This window comes from Pituophis catenifer, unplaced genomic scaffold (assembly GCF_029215685.1).
Source record: "Pituophis catenifer annectens isolate HBS135680 unplaced genomic scaffold, rPitCat1.0.hap2 SCAF_2, whole genome shotgun sequence".
NCBI lineage: Eukaryota > Metazoa > Chordata > Lepidosauria > Squamata > Colubridae > Pituophis > Pituophis catenifer.
In genome coordinates this window covers 73,450,824-73,471,698 of record NW_027256882.1, presented here as the reverse complement: position 1 = coordinate 73,471,698, position 20,875 = coordinate 73,450,824, and the positions used below count along the sequence as shown (strand labels likewise).

Genomic DNA, 20,875 nt, shown 5'->3' with positions numbered 1-20,875 from the left:
ATATATAAAAATATGGAATAATTAAATAATGATAAACTACAACTTAATATAAATATGTATTATTAGAAATATATATGTTGGTTGAATGTAATAACTAGGATTAATTGTACTAGTTTTATTTGTATTAGAATGTATGACACTCAGATGCCACAGTTCACGCATTGATATGTATATGTAAAATAAAATAAAAAATATATATAAAAAAGATTAGTGTCATTGTATATGCATACCTTCAAGCTTACTGATTGGACTTGCAAATACATCACTGATTGTTGATCGTACATCACAGAATATTAATTTATCCTATTTTTGTTGATCCTGTATTGTATATCCTCTACAGGAAGCTATATTTGGGTAAGATGTGAAATTTACCAGTGTATATATGCTTATTGTATTAATTTCCTCAATGAACTCCGTCTTTATAAACTGTTCTTGTATCTTGTACAACCTGGGGAGCATCAAGAACTAAGGAAGCTAGCAATGCATTTTAATAGCTAAAAATAAAATTACTAGTGCTGTGCACAGAACTACAATGTTCCAATCTTTCAAAATTTTAGATAATCTAGTCCAATTCAAAGTGACTTCAGGTCTGGTTACGAATACTTACAGTTTGCAGGGAAGCGTAGGGCGTTTTTCAGATATCAAAGCAGCATGACAAACAAGCTTTCCTTTGTTTAAAAGTTGCCCTTTCCATAAAGTATAACTTGCTTTATCTACAATATAAAAGGACAAAAATATTCAAAATATTAATGCAATGTTTCTAAAAATGAGGATTTTAATAATTATCAAGGCAATTATATGCAGTGTCAAAACACCTTTGCTAACAGAAGAATAGTCTTGAATTTAATTCGCTTGATAATAACAATGACCAGGAATTCTATACAGATAAGCTAGCAAGGAAGAGACTAATCTTCCTACTTTATCCAATCTAACCTTAGTTTAAGTTTACAAACAGGAAAGAAACCTGTTCAATGAGCTTATTTCTGCTTTTACTACTAAATAAAAATAAATAAAACTAGTAATGATAATTACTGTGTGTGTTTAGTAAGTAGAAAAACAATACATCTTCTTATGAAATATTTATCTTATTGCCAACAGCAGCCTGTAGCACAGGTGAGAAGTAGACAGGACATTTCCTCCCACTTCCAGGTTTTTATCTAAAATGAGACAGCATGATGATGGGCATGAACATTATTTGTCCACTAAGTAAATGGAATATCCTTAAATAGTTCCTTTCTATATCAGTAGAATGAAGATAGTCATATTCAGATCTCATATGGATCTCTCTCTAGGGAAGAAACTAGTGCAGGATCTTCTATTTAACAACTTCCATTACTAATGTTTACTTATGCTGCAAAGTATTTTCCATATGCTACCTATCACTGTCACTGTCAAAATAGCCTATTTATTAATTTATTATTTATTTATTTATTTATTTTATTTCTATACCGCCCTTCTCCCGAAGGACTCAGGGCAGTGTACAGCCTGATTAAAAGCACAAGACAAACAGAATTTAAAATAAATTAAAATTATTAAATGATAAGCTCAATTTAAAACCCCAAATTTAAAATCCCATTTTTAAAACCCAATTAAAATCTTTACCTTGATAGCCCAGGCTGGCGGAACAACAAGGTTTTGAGGGCACAGCGAAATACACGGAGATCAGAGATTTTACGAATTTCTGGGGGCAGCTCGTTCCAAAGGGCAGGGGCTCCCACAGAGAAGGCCCTCCCCCTGGGTGTCGCCAGCCGACATAATTTGGCTGATGGCACCCTGAGGAGACCCACTCTGTGGGAGCGGACTGGCCGGTGGGAGGCTACTGGTGGCAGAAGACGGTCTCGAAGGTATCCAGGTCCAATGCCATGGAGTGCTTTAAAGGTGGTAACCAACACCTTGAATCGCACCCGGAAGGCCACTGGGAACCAGTGCAGCTCACGCAGGAGGGGTGTCACGTGGGCACAACGAGTTGCGCCCATAACCACCCGCGCGGCCGCATTCTGGACCAGTTGAAGCCTCCGGGTGCTTTTCAAGGGGAGTCCCATGTAGAGAGCACTGCGGTAGTCCAGTCGGGAGGTGACAAGGGCGTGAGTGATTGTGCGCAAGGCGTCACGATCCAGAAAGGGTTGCAACTGGTGGATCAGGCGAACCTGATAAAAAGCCCCCCTGGCCACGGCCGTCATATGTTCTTCTAAAGACAGCCGTGCGTCCAGGAGGACACCCAGATTGTGAGCCCTCTCTGTGGGGGGTAAAGACTCACCCCCAATAGTCAGCGATGGTGCTAGCTGACTATATCGCGACGCCGGGAACCACAGCCACTCAGTCTTGGAGGGGTTGAGTCTGAGCCTATTTCTCCCCATCCAGACCCGCACAGCCTCCAGGCAGTGGGACATCACATCAAGGGCATCGTTGGGGTGGTCTGGGGTGGAGATGTACAGCTGAGTATCATCAGCGCACAGATGGACTCTCACCCCAAAACCACGGATGATCTCACCCAGCAGCTTCACATAAAAGTTGAACAGAAGGGGCGAGAGGACCGACCCCTGCGGCACTCCCCAAGCAAGGCGCCTCGAAGTCGACCTCTGCCCCGTCAACACGAACTGCGAGCGGTCGGAGAGGATGGAGAACCACCGCAAAACGGTGCCCCCTATTCCTAACCCCCTCAACCGCTGCAGCATGATACCATGGTCGATGGTATCAAAAGCCGCTGAGAGATCTAACAGGACCAGGACAGAGGAGCAACCCCTGTCCCGAGCCCTCCAGAGATCATCCACCAACGCGACCAATGCCGTTTCAGTGCTGTACCCCTGCCTGAAGCCCAACTGGTACGGGTCTAGATAGATAGCTTCATCCAGGTGCCCGGGCAGTTGTCGTGCCACCACCCTCTCAACAACCTTCGCCTATCTGAACCACTTAAAAGCTTTAACAATCACTAGAATGGGAAACAGCAACACCCTCTTTCAAGTTTACATTCTGGCCTAATTCCAGCTCCCAAGTTTCCTATCTTTCTACAGAAGACTCTTTTAACACAAAATTTTGCAGGAACTGTAATCCAGAAACCAGGCTACACAAGTCCAGGCACCCACCCCCAGTCCGCGGAAAAACTGTCCTCCATGGAACCATCCCTGGCGCTCAAAAGGTTGGGGGCAGCTGGCCTAGAATATATATCTATCTTTAAATACTTTTAATAGTTTAATTCTAACTAGAAAAAATCAGTAATTGAGGTATTTTCTGGCAGGCATAAAATGTTTTAGTATATTTAAAACAGGTGAGCATCCATTACTTTGCAGAAAGAATATCACAACTAGAGGTAGCTCTCATTTAATAACCTGACTAGCAATACCACTGCTAGGTGACACTGTTAAATGAAACATCATGTGACTGTGGCTGACTTTAATATATAATCTCTGCTACAGTCATCATGTGTGGTGTCACATGAGCAGGACTTGTGACTTACTGCCGGCTTTCTCACTTGTCAGAAGCTGGCTGTGGAGGCCACAAATGGTGATCATGTGACCCCAGAGTGTTGTGTCAATCATAAACATGCATCAGTTGCAAAGTGCCTAAATCGCAATCATGTAACTGTGGAGATGCTGAAACAGTCATCAATTTGAAGACTGGACATAAATCTATTTTTTCAACACTATCATAAGTTCAAACAGTTGCTGAATAAAGCAGTCATTAATCAAGGACTACCTGTACCCAAATTAACATTTCAGGTAATAGCCCACAATTTTATTTAGTAATTGAATTCTTACCAGTACTCTTATCCATACTAGAAGTCTTTGATCTATAAGCAAAGTAAATAGTTATAATTTAAAAAACAATTCATTTTTATTATATGTAAGATAATCTAGATTTTATAGAATAACTGTATACAATTTATAAAACATTTTTCATATAGAAAAGAATGGAAGAATATTCATAGCTAGGACTTCAATATTTCATTGACCGCCCACAGACCATCAGTTACTTCTACACCTTTCAAAACAATATGAAGATTGGAGGTTTTTTGGTTAAAGGTCATGTTAAAGTTATGTATTTTTGAACACTGCAGTCAATTAAAGGTTTTAAGTCACTTGCAGAAAAGGGAAGTATTTCTTTTTTCTCTACTAGGCAACAGCTGAAACCATTTCCCTCATTATTTCTAACATATATCTAACTAATCATTTTTTAGAATGTCAACAAAACAACAAATCCCAAAGAGAAACTATGGAATACTTTAAAATGGCATGTACAAAATTCTCTCGATGGTTCTATATAAATTTACTGAATAAATTAATAATGAACCATTAAATATGAGGAAATAATATAAATTATCTTTTACACAGGGATGTTCCAAAGTTAACATACCAAGAATCTCAACCACATCCAACCAAAGCAAATTTATATTACCTGAACTGAGGTCACCTAAGGCCAAACTGAGGCCACCTAAGGATTTTATTAACAGGCAACTCATTTGGTAGTTCAACTATCATTAGACTTCATTTTTAAGTTCCTTTGTTTCCCAGGACATGCTCAAGATTATAATTAGGTTTTTGGAGGCCTTCCATTTCTAACTCTTAGTAAATCACTTAAATTATTCCAAGTTAAATAGTCTGTCACTACTTTGTTGAAGATTTTGGAGTTTGCGAAGTTTCCAATAATTTTCTCGTTTCCCCAATTTTTATGCCAAGGAGTCAAAAAGTTTTAATTTTAGCACTGCAAATATGAATCAGGCAATATTCCAAGATTATTTACCATCTAAACAAAAATTCTGAAATACATCTAACAGCAGCACCTCAATTGATTTGAATCACTGGAGTGGGGCAAAAGAAGAGAGCAATTAAGAATTATTAGAGCACCTTTCAGGGTATTCTGTGGTCAAGATTAAAACATCCTAAAATACCAGTGTGCTAATGTTAAACATAGTTAAGAGACATGAAGATATGCACTTTTTCAGAAAAAAACATCCATTTATATGTTTTTACCCATGAAAAGCCAAAACTAATATTTCAGCCTGTTTCAATGGTATATCCCAGAAATTATAGAAGCACTACTATCATCTTCATTTAGTGCTAGGCATGAAGGCATATCTCTCAGGCATATGTTGCAGCTGATATTATTGGCGTGATTTGCAGACTAATGGCTGCAAAAACCTGAATTCATCATTTTCCATATAGTAGAGCCAACTGCTTTTAGAGTTGAAGGGAGCCTTCAACTGTTTAAGGAGAATTTATAACATACTTGTTTTCACCAATACTACTGGTTGCTTTTACAGAGTGTAAGGGATGTGAATAGTATATAAATGATTTGATTAAATAAAGGTCATAAATGTTAACTAATATTATACACTGTACTTTTAAAAATATATCTTCACTCACCTTATTTGAGGCAAGTACTTCTGCATTTTTTCCTCGTACAAAAATGATACAACAGCATATGGACACACATGTCTTGGTCTTTGCCTGATCTCATGAAAGTGATATTCATAGAAGTAATACTGGAAACAAATGCATAACAAGTGATATTCATAGAAATAATACTGGAAAAAATTTATAACAAATAACTTTGTCTGAAATTTACTGGGGCTCAACTCAATTAGATGATCAGTGAAGCAATAATGTGCGAGAGAAGAGAAAATGCAGGTAATACTTGACTTACAATCACAATTGGGACTGAAATTTTGGTCAATAAGCAAATTGATTATTAAGTGAGATGTCACATGACTCTCTTTACTTAGTGACTTAGTAACCACTGTTAAGTGAGAATCCCAAGTCTTTAAGCAGATGAAATCCCAGGTAAGCAGTATAGGGTTGTGGTTGTTGTTGGTTTTTTTTGGGTGGGGGGTGGGGAGTATGATAGGGAGGCCCTGGGAGCAGAGGCTGCATCCTAGTTGGGGAAGGAATACTACAGTGTGGCCCAAAGTCTCAGCTGCCCTAGCTCAGCCATTACTATGACTTGCAAGATTGATGTCAACCTTCTCAGGGAAACCAGACAGGAAACAGAATTAAATTAACTCATTCTACTTTACTCTAAGACTATATTGACAGAATCTTGAAAATTTGAAAGTACAAACTTTCCACTTGCTTTTAGCTGCCTGATCCTTTTGAGCAGGTTCTTTCTCAGTTTCTTTCTGTGACTATTGCAGGCTCCAGACCCTCTTGTCCGATTGTTTCCTAGGCAGCATTTCTGCTCAACTTTCCTCAAGGCTACTAAATGCATTCCATTACAACCAAAAAGTTTTCAAAGGATTACGAGAACCATTACATCTCTAGTAACACTGCAAGAATTATCCATGAATACAACCAAGGTAATATCATGCAACTTTGTTTTATTCTTTGTTCCCTGTTACACTGGCAGAGGGTTGCAGGAGGCCGTGGCAGCCAAAAACGGCTCAGGAGCCCGTTTTCACTGGCAGAAACACCATGGGCCAGTCCTTCGCTGTTTCCAGGGTGGCCCCACAGGCCAGATCTAAGTACCCCAGGGGACCAGATATGGCCCCCAGGCCTTGAGTTTGACACCCCTGTTCTATGTCTTTCTCATTTTTATCTTCAGTAGCAATTATTCACTGATATTTGCATTATTTCTCATTTATAGCATTTTTCAGTTCCCTGCTGCATAAAGCATCTTCTTTCATGGTGTAGCTCTACATATTTGTGTAACAAAATTCTTTTTACTATGTCCCAAATAGCTTCCACATCTCCTTTCTTGTGTCCACTTTCCATTCCTTTTATGGAGAAATTATCTTCTAGTAGCTTTTTATACAGGACTTCTATTTCTTCAATACTTTACTTTCATCACTTCTTCATTATTCTATTTCATCACTCTACTTTCAGATTCATTTCTTTCATATTTCCTAATCTTTCATATCTGCATTTTCTTAAGACCCATTCTCGCTACTACCAAAAACCAGTCTGCTTAACTTTTTGAACTTCTCACAATTTCCACATCTTTTACTGATCCTCTCAACGTTTTAAATAAACAACCAAATCATTCTTTTCAAGTTACTCCTTTTCCATGTGTGTATTTGAATAGCCTTACTTGTCATGTATTCAGAATGAATGAAACTTTTACTAGTCAAATATTCATCAAATAGTCACCATTCTCATTCACTCTCAGGTCTCCAAATGGCCCAATAACTTTTAGTCTCAATTTTTTTCCTTGAACAGCAATTGTTTTGAATGATCAATAGTTTTCTCCCGAAGTCTTCTCTTTCATATCACTTCACTAAAACATAACACACAATCTATAACCACGATACCAATACCAGTATTTTCTGATACATATTTTGACCTTTTCAATCTTAAGTAACGATCCACTATCACTTCACTTATTCACCGACTTCTGTCTACATCAGCAGCTTTTTTCACATTTAATACAACCTTTCATTTTCTTAGTTTCGCATTTATAACTTATGTATTTTTCTTTCAAACAATTGTGCACTTTACTTTTTACTTCTCTTGCATTCTAGGTTGCAACCTTCCACATGCTATAATCATCATTAGATGGGCTCTTCAGTTAATGGAGGCTTTCATATAACACTTTTTATCAAGGCAGAGAAATAAATTATATTATCAGACCTACTTGTAGATTTGCAATGTTCCCAGCTAACAGAAAGGACAGTTATTAATCAGTTGTCGTACATTTTTGTCAGTATCCACAAGTACAACCAAAGCCTAGTTTCAATCATGTTATTCTATGAAGTCAGGATTTCTCATCTATAGAATACTTCACAATCCAAGGTACTGTTGCCCAAATCTTACAAATTAGAAGACACTTTTCTACATTAAATTAGGAAGTTAGGGCAGCCATATAAATATTTTCCAATATTATTTTTACCTGTGTACGTTCATATGCTCTGTAACTACGGCTGGATGTAATTTTGTTTGCAGTTTTTGAAACATGGCATTCATGTTTTGGTGTAGGATCCAGTGCATTTTTAACAGCCGAGTCCAGTGCATTTACTGTCTGGTTATCATATTTATCATAGATAGTCTTCATTTTCCCCTAAAATATTAGGAAATGGTGATTATTCCAGGTACAATGCAAGCCCGCATTTTCCACCCTGTAAAGTCACACACAACACTATAGAACACTAATGTTCATTTAATAAATATATCCCTCATCTTAGTCAAAGATGATTCAACTAGATTTTATCTGAAATGGCATTAATATTTTTCTAAATTGTCAGTGCACTTTTTAATCCTATGGAATTAAGTCATACGAATATACAACCTCCCTTAATAACAATGTGAAGAAAATATATGTAGGGTTGAAATGTGGAATCTTTGGTGCTCCCTGAACTTGATTGGTTGCTTGCATGTTTCATTTCTGAACTAGAAAACATCATCAGTGCTTTTAAAAGATGTTTAAATTTTAAACTATTGTAATCACATTTATACAGAGAAAAGTTAGTGTTTTATTCAGATATTATTATTGCATTAAATACAAGGTTTTATACTAGTTTACTATTTCTCCTCAAGACGTAAGATGAACCTTTAAAAAACTTAAGGGAAATCCCGACTTCCAGTTGACGTCGCGGTGCTATCGGACGCAAAGAGCGAGGCTCTGCGAAATTGCGACAAATCCCTTTGTTGGAGGGCCCAACAAGGGCTAAAGTTACCCTGTAGGGGTGACGAAGAGTGGAGGGGTGCCCTGTAGGCCGCAGAAAGCAGCGGCTCTCTGACCCAGGGCTAATTCTCTCTCATCTGACAACAAAGAGGAGTGGCAGCCATTATGGCTGCCGTGAAGCTGGAACAGCTGAAGAAACAAAGAATGTGCTGAATGTACTGTGTGGATGAACAGTTACTGGAACTGGCTGAGCTGATCTTTTTTTTACCTAAATCCTACCCCAAGAAAATTAACTCTGGAAGAGACTCTTTGAAAAGTTTAAGTGGCTAACAATTACAGAGAGAAAAATTACAGACCTGAAAGAAAAGATTTTAAGAAGAGCGTAAAACCTTTAAAAACATTGAAAGATTGGATCTCTAATTTTTACTGGCAATAAGACATTTTAAAATGCTTGAATTACCTGTCAGAATTTTGATTATCTGTTTGAATAAATACTGTACAAACAGAACCTGTTAGAATTTGTGCAACATTGAAGTTAAGCTGAAGGCGCCACCTACCGGTGAATGGAATAGACATTATATTCCTATAACCCTGGAAAAATACTGATAAGAAGAAAGTGGAAATAAGTAACACCTGGAGGACTGCTGTGCTATCTACTGCTCTATACTTATCTGCTCCAAGACTACTGGAGTTCTAATAATGAAACTCGGAAGACATTTAATTAAAGTGACTTTCAAACATTAGGAGCTATGATTGAACTTATAGACATAAGGAGACATTTGGAAATCTTCCTGGATTACTTAAAGAGCTGTATTCCCTAAGAAGAAACCTCTGGACTGAGTAAATGGTTTTCAGATCAACTTTCTGAGATCAAAGATAATTGAGACTCTGGTGCAGTGATAGACCACTGACAGACTATTGAGCTATAATGGGACTTATTAAAAAAGACGTTTCAGCAGGGAGGAAAAATGGTTTTCAAAAAGAAATGGTATTGATATTTCAAAGCATTTATGATATCATGACAAGGAATCAGAGGGAGATAATGGATTTAATGAATAACATAAATAGGAAGCTAGAAAGTGCTCCACAAGCGATAATGAATAATGATCAAAAAGCCCAGGAAACAGAGGAGATAATAGAGAGACCAGGGGAAAAGATAGAATGGACAAATCAACAAATAAAACAAGAAGATAAGAAATAGAAGGCAATAAAAATTTAGGAAGTTATTCAGGGAAAATACATGCCAAAAGACCAAACAATGATACTGGATAAACAAAGATATATTTGAAAAGAAAATAAGAGATTTGGGCAGATCCTCTGGAGGCTTGGCAGCAAAAGATAGTAGAGATGGCAGAAATATTTAAGTTAACCAGGAAAGATGTAGATGAAGACCCAAGGGAGGAATTTGGGAGACAAGTTAAAAAACGAATAAGAATTGAAATATTAAAACGGTCAAGAGATGATGGATAAAGGAAATGTTATGTAACACAAGATTGGCTTTATTAGGAGCTAGAATAGAGGCAGAAGTAAGAAATAGGGGGATTATTATGCATATTTTTATATAATATACTAAAAGCAATAGCAAGATATATAGATTAGATGCTGAAAGATGGTGACACTATGTATGTTTTAATATTGTTATTGTCATTGGAATGGGGGACTAAAATGTTGAACTAAATAATGACAGCCTATATTTTATCACAAATTACGTGTAATAACATTATAATTATATAAGTATGATCTAAATAACAAATATTAATACTATCATTACTACTTGTATTTAAATGATACCCAGATGCCTCACTGTTCATGTATTGATATTGATATATATTCAAGTTATATATATAATTAAATATAAATAAAATTATATATAATTTTTGAATAACTTAAAACTTAAGGGAAATCCCAAAACATACCTTTATTACTTTAAAAATAATAATATCACCAGTTGTACTAGTCTCCAGAGGATTAGTCTGTAACAAGTCAGCATATCTGGAAAGATATACACCTGTAAGATGTGGAAACAGTATGTTAACAAATGACATTTACATAATTATTTTTTGGTGATATATAAGAAATGTCAAAACGGCCATTCCACATGTATAAATAAAAGTCAATGTTATGTTTCCAATAACGAAAGGTGTTTCCAATGACGGAATAATGGTAAATTTGGAGTTTTTCTGCATCCCAAACAAGCTAAGAATGTGTGCTAGGAGGGGGGGCTGTTATTCATCACTTTAAAGTGGATTTTGGAAGTGTGTTGAGGAATATGAAGATATCTTTCTATGTAAAAGGTCATACCCCTTTATGACACTTGATTTTATCCTAAAACATTCCATGAAATTACTGAAACACCATCCAAGTGAATAGCAGCAGTTATATTTTTCATCTAGGGAAAAAAAACTTATTTAAAGAACATGTATGCCATCCACTTCCTTAATAAGTCTGCAAATATAGTAATCAGATCATTTAATATTAATACATGAGAAAATTATGAGCCACCAAAGTTATTTTTTATTTCTATAAGAATTCTCTTTATGATTACATAATGATAAATTATTCGGATTAAAGCAGAAAATAAACAACTCAGGCTGGTAACTAATTTAAAAATTCAGAATAGGTCAGCTGGATAAAGTTGGTACCCTGGTTTAAAATGTATTAAGACACAATACATCTTGTGTCTTCATATTTCTAGTTGCCACATATTTAATAACAAAGAAAGGCATAGTTACCCATTGAAGGATTGCCAAGAACTGTTATCTTGGAATGGCCCACCACTAAGCCGTTTTCACATATATTTTGGACCTGAAATTAAACATTATTTAATGTTCCAGAAGATACAGAATTTTGTGATACTATAATGATTGACTGACCAATTGTTATTATCATATTAGTCTTTAATTGATTTTTGTGTTTGTTTTGCTAATATCTGCTTTTTGAAATAATTGTATTAGGACAGAAGGCTTTAGAAAGCATACAGTTACAATAAGATGACTTTGTTACCTTTACACAGTATATTCCTTGATTTAATGGATGAGTTGGGGGGAAAGATTGTCTGCTTAAAATTAATGTCCACTAAATGGTGAAGCAGACATTATGAGACCCAAAATACACTCCTACCAAAAAAGACATTCAAATCACAACTGAGGAGCAAATGCTGTAGGTATTCACATGTGAGCACAACTAATGGTACTGCTGGCAACCATATGCATGGCTGATTAAATGCCAACGCTCCATCATATTTATGGTTTGTCAATGTTACCTTCAATCAAAATGCCTTTGGCATAATCTTATAAAATAACCTTTACTGTATTAAATTTCTAACATTGATTGGCACAGAATGTTCAATAATATTTAAAATGCTCAAATAAGCCATCAATATCTGCATCTGGAAAGATCTGATGACAACCGCTTTTACCATAATATTGCAGAACAAAATAAACTATATTGTGCTTGTGATTTTTAGACAATCACAGTATTTTAGTAATTGAAATGACAAAGCAAGATAATTAAAATTTCAATTCTCCTTCCTTGATGGATACAGGAGTTGGCAATATCTGACTTTCTGTTTAATAATAAGGTAGCACAAATCCTGCAAAAATGGTGCTTTAAAAAGTGTGGAACCACATAAACAGACCATTTTTCAAATAATGAAAAAATAGCATCTTTTTCAAGGTTTCCAATCTGCTGAAGTGACATACAATATGGAAAGATGCTGTTAATAATAAATAATAAAAAATATTAAGTTGTTACTAAATGTTCTAAAGCACCTCTTTCAAAGGATTTGCACATCCCTCCTACTCTGTAGTTATTCCAAAAACCAAGCAAACACAGCCAACATAAACCTCTAACCTCAACTTCACAAGTTCCATAATGTATAGATAAAAAGTTGAAGGAATTATTTTTACCTCCAGAAAATATTTCACCGTATTCCAAATTGAAATGACAAGCAGACTTTGCCTAATTCCATATTTTATTTCAGAGGCACAAGATTAGAAAACTTGACAATGAAAGTATGTTCATGCAGGAAGTTTTGTCTGAGTGCTAAATAAACATCACCTCCCAATTATCTGCATCCTCACATTTCTCTTTCATAGCAGTATTATTTCATCTTCTATTCTAACAGGCATTAATATTAACATCTCAATATGACGAATTTGCTTAACAACATTTTTCCAGATATGCAGAGATTATTTTTTTTATGCTTCAATTGTATTGATTTGAGAAAACCAACAGTACTTTAAAAGTTACTTTACAAAAATTACATTCTTACCAACGAACGATCAACCTTTAGAAATGCATATGCCTCAGCAAGCTCTTTCTCTGACCTCCCATCTTGTTTCAATTCTTTTCGTTTCTCTATGAACTTTCAAAAGAGAATAAAACTAATATAATGAACAAAAACTAGCACATTTCATAGCATACATGTAATCCTCAAGTTACAATCATCTGTTTGGCAACCATTTATGTTATTATGATATTTAAGTTATGATGGTCATAGCACTGAATGGATTCAGAACTGGTCCTCAAAGTTTCCACTTTTGCAACCTCCCTCAGGCAATGAACAAAATATGGGCACTTGACAACTTGACATTTTGCACTTACATGATCACCATTTGCAACCGTCTCTGCTGGCTTCCCATAAGCAAAATCAATGGGGAAGCCAGCAAGAAAATCACAAGTTATAGGGGTAACTCTCCCCTACACACCAGGCCTTTCTTTGCTCTCACTCACCATGCCCTCCTTCCCACATAATGATCAAAACAACTCTGCCTTCACCTTAGATTAAATGAGACATGAAACTTCCCTGGAGACCTATATGGGGTCCCCCTAACCAACTTGCTCAGATTGAAGAAACTATTTGGATAAGCAGTGAAAAGCTTTGAATCAATAAAAGTTCAGTTGCCATGACTCAACTTCCAGACAACTCTTATCTGGATGACTTCATCAACGTATTTTTTTCTTGGCAGTTTTTTCAGAAGTGCTTTGCCATAACCTCCTTTCTAGGCAGAGTGCCTATGACTGGCCTAAGATTATCCATATGGCTTCGTGCCTAAAGCAGGACTAGAAGTCAAAGTCCCTCAGTTTCCAGCCTGGCTCTCCTCAATATGTACAATACTAAAAAGCTTTCATAATCAAAATGTTTTCTTTAACTTTTCCTTTACTTTTACATTACTGAAGCATACCATCATAACTTAAATCATCTGAAATTTCTACATGCATAGCACCTAATTATGTATATTGATAATATATATATATACTCACATCCTTTTCCAACAGTTCACTATGAATCAGACTCGCTTTTTTGTAAGTGAATCTGTCCTTTGAAAGGATATCTAAATATGATGAATGTAAAATGTTCACAATATCTTCAAATTCACGGGATTCATTTGTTATGGGCTGAAAAAGAGCTACCAAGAAAGAGAAAATAGGAAATAGTCATTCTTGATGCCTAATAAAGCTATAAAATTTTAGAAACTAAAACGATCAGTAAAACTCTAAGGTAAAAATTTAAAGTGTTAGTAAATCTGAAATCTAACTATTATCCTAATAACATAGAAAAGCATTAACTTAGGTGAAAAGCTGCTTCTCCTAACCATTATTCAAAATAGACAAAAATTGTTGGTTTAGCCTGGCTTACAGCTAATACCATATTAATGCAAACAGCTTACTTGTTCCTTTATTCTTTCCATTGTGTGATTGAACTTGAGGCTCTGGATCTCCTTAGTAAATTCTAAAAGCAATAAACTAGACTTTGTTTTTGGCTTATACATTTTGGATTCGTTTTGAAGTATGAAATTAATACACTAGGTTCAGCAAATATTCTTTTTCTTAACTTTCTCTTATTTCAACAGAGTGGAGCAATGCACAACATGATGGATCTATCCAATCAATCAGACTAACCCAACTATTCTTGTATAGTGCTACAAACAAGAATTCTTAATGTTAATAGATCCAACGTATTTCAATTATATATTTTGCAGTATGAAATAGTTCCAATGTAGAAACTATTAAATTGATTAGAAAAGTACTTTGCAGCATTGATTATTAGTTATAATAATATAATCGTAAAAACAGATTCCTTTGAGCTGAGTTTTAACTCACTGATAAAATTCACAGTAATTTCCTTATATCAATAATTATTGCCTTCTAACGGATGCTTTTTCAACTTCCCCATCAGCTCTATAGTTCTGAATTATTCTAATGTTCTTACATCGAAGAAGTAATCACATTCAACTTAATTTTTTTAAAAAATCCAAAATAATGCAACCAGTTTCTCAAGCCTTTCTACTGATCTTAAATCAATGGTGGTTTTATTTACTGTGTTTGACTTATGCTCAATAAACGAATTATGCCTGTACTGTATTATATACCATACAATTACCAGCCAGCGGTAGTTATAATGAAACAGTTTATGACAGAAATTAATAAATGTGGCTTGGATATTATATTCAATCACATAATCAGTCTCAATCCTTCCCAGAAAAACATATGCACAATCCTATACTTTTATGAAGGATGCAGGCAATGGTTTTCTTGCAGTGTTTCCTTTGTGGAATACTCTTCCCAAGGATATCTTTAGCTTATATTTAATACCTTTTCATAAATTTATCAGAAATGTTTGATTTCTTACTATTTCAGTTTTATCTGGATTAGTGGTTTTGTAGGTCTGTGATATATTTGATTACATGCACATTTTTACTTTTGTTTTCCTATTCCATAATTATTTTAATGTGATGTGCAAACCATTTATTAAATTGCAATGGGTAACACATCTAATATTAACTATAAAAATTAACTATCACCTGAACACATATTTTAATATTTGGCAAGCTTGCATGAATATCCACAGCTTAAAGTGTATTTTATTTAAGTTTAGTTATTATTTAAAAAAATTTAAAGAGGGAGGAGTTATTTCCTTTCCTCCTTTTTATCCAGTGTTAAAGCTATTATGTTTAACTTTAGTTACTGAAAATAGTTAAGTAGAACCAGTAGTCAGTTACAATGTGATTTCAGTACGCTAGGAAAATCTAACATTAGAGTCCAAATATTAGCAAGTATATTTTTTTAAACCTCTGGCCTTTTTTTATTAATATTCACCTCTATGAATACTGAACACAATGTTCAACAGTAATTGATAGCTATTTTTTAAAACACTGAGTCCCAATTTCTGCATTATCTATTAAATTGTATATATGATTTCAGCTCAAGTTTCACAAACTTCAGATATTATATACAAATATTCAGCATGTTATTAGCCACACACAAAGTGATGACTCTAGATATCTTAGATTACAACTATCAGCATGGATAAGTCAGAAATTATAAATTTGTAATCTAAAACACCTGTTTTAGCATGTACCACATTGAGTCAGGGCAGAGCTGGGTATGTGCACTGGGTGTGGGGAAGGTGAACAATCAAGGTTTCATTATGCAAGGCTTTTGTTTTACTTTTAAAACTTTAAAAGTGTTTTTTGAATTCTTTCTCTATAACAGGTAGCAATATAGATGTAGTTAATGTGAATTGCAGGTAAGCCGTGGAATTGAATGTTTATCCTTTTTCAGAAATAGTACAATTCAGTGCAATGGCATAGGCACCACTGCCAAGGTCTCAAAAATTGATAAAGTTTCACATCAAGGGATACAGGGAACTCAGTTTCAACAGAACAAGAAACAGTAGGGAGAAAAGGAAAAAGTGAGGAAAAAAGGAGCCATGACTGTGTTTAAAAATTGTATTCCAGAAAGAAACCTGATGGATCAGTAATATTTAACTTTATAAGCTTTAAAAAATGAAGTAATTTATTTTTTAGCAACTGACACAGCTACCAAAGTTCTGTGCCCAAGTGTATAATTCAAATGTAGACGCTCATTTGAATTTGGAAATTTCTATGATAGATTACCTATTCTTCAGTATAGGAGCACTGTATCAGATCTTCACTTCTTTCTGTATCATTTTATATTCATAGACTGTGCATTGTACTGTTTAATAATGGTTTCCATTTTTGCAAAGTAGGTGAGCCAAGAAAAAAAAAGATGTGTCTATTAAAAAACACAATCTCCATTACATTTTATATCAATGGCATAATAACCAAAGGTCTAGAATAGCATAGAATTTCATTCCACTTACTTCATACATAATATTGATATTAGAAATCTTTTCTAGAAAAGAAAAACATGTCTTTGCACAATCAAGAATTTAGTTCTAGATAGCTTTCAATCTTCAAGCTGCTGATTCTTTCACAAAATATAAAGGTGGGGAATTATATATATATAACATCTTGTTCATTATATCAAAGAACGAAGGCAAAGCAGTATGAGTAGTATAAATGAAAAAGGTATCTGAATAAAATAAATACTCAGATTTGTAGTTGGATTCCCAATTTAAAGAATTAGAATAAAAATATTAAGTTTCAGATGAGGACTTTTCTTTCTTTCTTTTTTTTTTGGCTTTTATGAAAAAATCTTATAGTCGGTTTCTTTTGAAGCATAGCTCAATGTTCAAAGTATTAAAAATCTGATGAACATCCTAAATTTGTCAATTCAGATGCCTAATCTAGAATATCAGAATCTCAGAATGATGGATATCCTATCTCATGCTGTAAAATGGACAAATCTTAAAAGTGATGAAGATTTAATGTAAGATTGTTTGTATACAATACTACATTTCATAACAAGTGAGCCATGACATAAACTGGGATGAAGAGATATTTTTCCAGTTTATATATAAAATCAATGTTAACGATGCTTCAAACTGCTTCCTCAGAAATACATCTATTTATTTTTATCTTGTTAAATTACTCCAAGACAAGAATTTCACATAATGGTTCATAGGAATCTTCTCTGTAGGTATTACCATTTTTCTACAAAATGCACTAATTACTGCCTTCTTTATATTAGAATTAACTTCAAAATTTAATACTTCAAAATTAAAAAGATCTTCACTTAATGTGGCTTAAAGTTTGAACTGATACTTCTGAGACCACTCTATTCTATCAAATGGTCTCAAACATTCTTGAGTTTAGAAGCTTTTTTAAAAAAGTCACATTTCAGTTCACCTTTTTTTTCTAGTTTATTCCTCTGAAAAAAGAAATTATTATTTTCCTCTCATTCGTCTCCAAGGAGTTCTAACTCGCCACAATCAATCTTTGGCAAGAGACTAATTACATAATCCCTCTTATTAGTTTCTTCATTGCTTTGCTCATTTTGAGGCAAACATTATTTTACAATTCTCTGGACAGAATGGTTCCCACAATATCATATTCCACCTCTGATTTAGACTTCATTTGCTTCATTTAAAAAAATTGGTATTTATCCTCCATTTTTCTTAAAATATTCTTTAACTATGTTGAACAAATGTACATTTTACAATATTCTTGTTTTAAAAAATGGGACCAATAAAAATATGCTCCCAATATTCTACATGGTTGCAATTCTGAAGCCAAACCAATAACAGGGTAAGTCTATGAAGAACTTTTCTTCTCTACCTCTTGGAAATATGGGATTCAAGAATCATCAAGAATTTTTCACAGAAGACATAAATGATATCAAAGAAATGGAATTTTGACCTGAACCCATCTAAAAAAATTCAGGATCTTAATTTTTAAAAATAAAATTATTTTTATAATTATAAAATTATAATTATTTTTAATTACCATGGCTACTTGTTTCATCCAAAAATTTCAAGTATCTAATTTCATATCCTCCCTAACTATTCAGTCATGGAGTGATCAGCCATCATGAAGCATCTTTGGCTATTTACAAATTAAGTAGACATTTGCGAGGACAACTGGATCATCTCTTTATGTAATGGCACAATAATTTTCCATTATCAAGGCTTGACAATGGGCTGAGCTGTTGGAATACAGATCAAATCAGAATAATCTTTTAAGAGGAAAAAGGCTATCTCTTTTTAAAGAACTTCCATTTGTAAATCTATTAAAACCAATGTGTTCTTAAGTACACTGTTAACAAAAATTGGCCAATATAAATAGCAAAAAATGTTGCTGTGATAAAATTTATCTTCAAGAACTAAAGATCCTTGTACCTGCTACAAAGACTACACAATGGCAACAGAGTAAAAAGTGGCACTAGAACGATCTGTATTTGAAAGCCTGATTATTTGGAAAAGAACCAAGACTTTTGAGATGTTCTGTAAAGATGAATCTGGATTGCTCTTCAAGTTTTCCTTCTATAACATTCCCGAATTACGATTTTTAATTTAAAAAGGCATTGTTTGGCCCATTATTAAGATGATAAATAAGGAAGACTCTCAACCTAACAGAACATTTGATTCACCTGTGTTATATAAATCAGAGATGTCAATTTCAAGAAGGGGGTCAAGTCAACCTACCTTACCTAAAAGTCTATTCTAACATACTTGCTTTAAGTTGATGAATCTTCTCCAAGAATGAGAAACTTGAAGCCCTATTTACTAAGAATAGACGATTCCCTCCTCTCCCTATCTTTAACTGAGGTTTAAGAAATAATCCGCTTTTGAAGAAAAAGGATTGAAAGTAGACTTCCAACGAAAGCTAACTCGAGGCAAAACGTTTTGTGAGTTGCCACAAAAGGCCACGTTCACAAGGCAGGATCCGACCCTAAGGAAAGAAGGGTAGAAATATAAAAATTTAAGCTTCCTTTGAAGAGCACGTGGCGCAGAACCACTTCGGTCCTTAAAATACGCGGGAGAAAAAGCGCCTCGTGGGGAAGGACGAAATCCATCTATTCTAGAGCATCTCATGGAAGCGATTCGCTTTTAACGGCGTCATCCCGCCTAACCTCTCTAAGCGGAGGCCTTTCCTCTGTTGCAGAGAGAGAGGAGGAGCCGAGCCGAGCTCCCTCCATCTCTTCCGCGAGCATCGGATTTTGGGCGGCGGCATCATCCTCCAGCCTTTTTTTTTTTCCCGGCCCCCCGAATCGCGATTCGGATTCTAACGAAGCCATTTCAAACCCAAGCGGGTTGCGTTTTCCAAAAGCCTCTCTCTCTCTTTTTGTTCTGTTCTTTCCTTTCCTGCGAGGCTGCCTTAGAGGCGGGCTTTCTTCCACGCCCGTCAGCCAGCTGCATGCAGGGGGTGGGAGATGTCACCATGTATGCGGAGCGAAAGGAGGAAAGCGGGAGAGGGAGGGAAAGGAAGACGGGCGAGCGGGGGAGAGGAAGGCGTGAGGGAAGGGGATTCGAAGTAACAACCTTTCTTTTCTCGGCTCTTCCTGGGAATCTGAAAGTTTTTCTTAAGAGGCAGATCTTCGGGGGCTCTGACGAGCGAGGCCCCCAGCCCTTCGCTAACGGGCTGTGCCTGGGTCTGCTCGAGGGCCGCAGAGGCCCCAGTCTTGCGGTGGCCACTGCGCGGGGACTCCCTGTCCTCCACGGCGGCAGGGTCTAGTAGCGGCGACTCATCGCTTCGGCTTCTTTGAGAGCGGGCGCCATTTTGTGTGCAATCGTCCGCTTCGGCTGCTGCAGCTATGTTCTCCACACCGAAGAGGCCGCTGCTATCCTCCACCCGTTGAGAGGGCTCGGGGGTTTTTTCACCGCCGCTCATAGCCGCGGCGTCCGCCATTCAAGCTGCGCGACGCAGTCAGGAAAGAAACGACTCTGCGCTTCTCCCCCGGCGAGACCCCACTTCCTCAACGCCATGCAGGGAGCCCGCAACGCCGCCGCCAACCTCTCTACCTAGCCAGCAAGACACCGCTTCCCGCTCCTTCCCTCCCCGCTTTCACGATAACATGGCGCTGAGGCGTCAGGAAAGAGGAGGGACTTTTTTACTTCCCCTCGCAGCCAATCAGCGTCCAGCGCTTCTGATAAATTTTGAGGAGGCGGGCCCCGAGCGTTCTGCCCGGGGATGTACAAGGGCGTGGCAGCCCGTGGAGTAACGCGTGGTTATGGTTGAAGTTCAAGTTCGACTTTGGTGCGCAAAATATAGGCTCTTTTTGTGTCTTTTTTCCCCCCCCCTCAGACGTCATTGCGAAATGGTGATTTACCGGCGCCCTTAACTTGAAGGAAACCGAATTTTTTAACCAGAAGGAAGGAACGGTTTCCTTATTAGATGTTTTAACAGTGAAGTAGCTTGGTGCTTATTTTCTTCATGATTTGAAGTACTGTATTTATGCGCGTCAGTTTTCTGTTCTTAAAAATGTCTTAGCTTCGCCTTCGCTGTCTTTTCCTCCTTCCTAGCCCAAAATAATGCATCGGTATCAAAAAGTTTGGAAAGATGGACAAATTAGCGTAGAAAAGAACTTTCTTTTGCTTTAGTAATGTATTTTGCAGTTTTAGATGTGAAGGCATATACAATGCTGCTTTTTCATGGATTCAGACAACTCAGCAAATATT

The 20,875-nt window shown here is 36.1% G+C and overlaps 1 protein-coding gene across 3 annotated transcripts in view; it reads right to left on the bottom strand.

Annotated features, from left to right (window-relative positions):
• The window catches only part of TASOR (transcription activation suppressor), a 47,742-nt gene extending 27,498 nt beyond the window's left edge, over positions 1-20,244 (bottom strand). For all 3 annotated transcript variants that reach the window (XM_070936963.1, XM_070936964.1, XM_070936965.1), the window contains exons 1-9: positions 19,739-20,244; positions 13,816-13,961; positions 12,824-12,916; positions 11,283-11,355; positions 10,467-10,558; positions 7,819-7,986; positions 5,361-5,479; positions 3,756-3,787; positions 608-713 (exon numbers count right to left, since the gene is read on the bottom strand). In XM_070936963.1, coding sequence (XP_070793064.1) covers positions 608-713; positions 3,756-3,787; positions 5,361-5,479; positions 7,819-7,986; positions 10,467-10,558; positions 11,283-11,355; positions 12,824-12,916; positions 13,816-13,961; positions 19,739-20,105 — 1,196 coding nt within the window. In that variant the 5' untranslated portion in view covers positions 20,106-20,244. The remainder of the gene's footprint in view (positions 1-607; positions 714-3,755; positions 3,788-5,360; positions 5,480-7,818; positions 7,987-10,466; positions 10,559-11,282; positions 11,356-12,823; positions 12,917-13,815; positions 13,962-19,738) is intronic.
• Between the last annotated feature and the right edge of the window lie 631 nt (positions 20,245-20,875).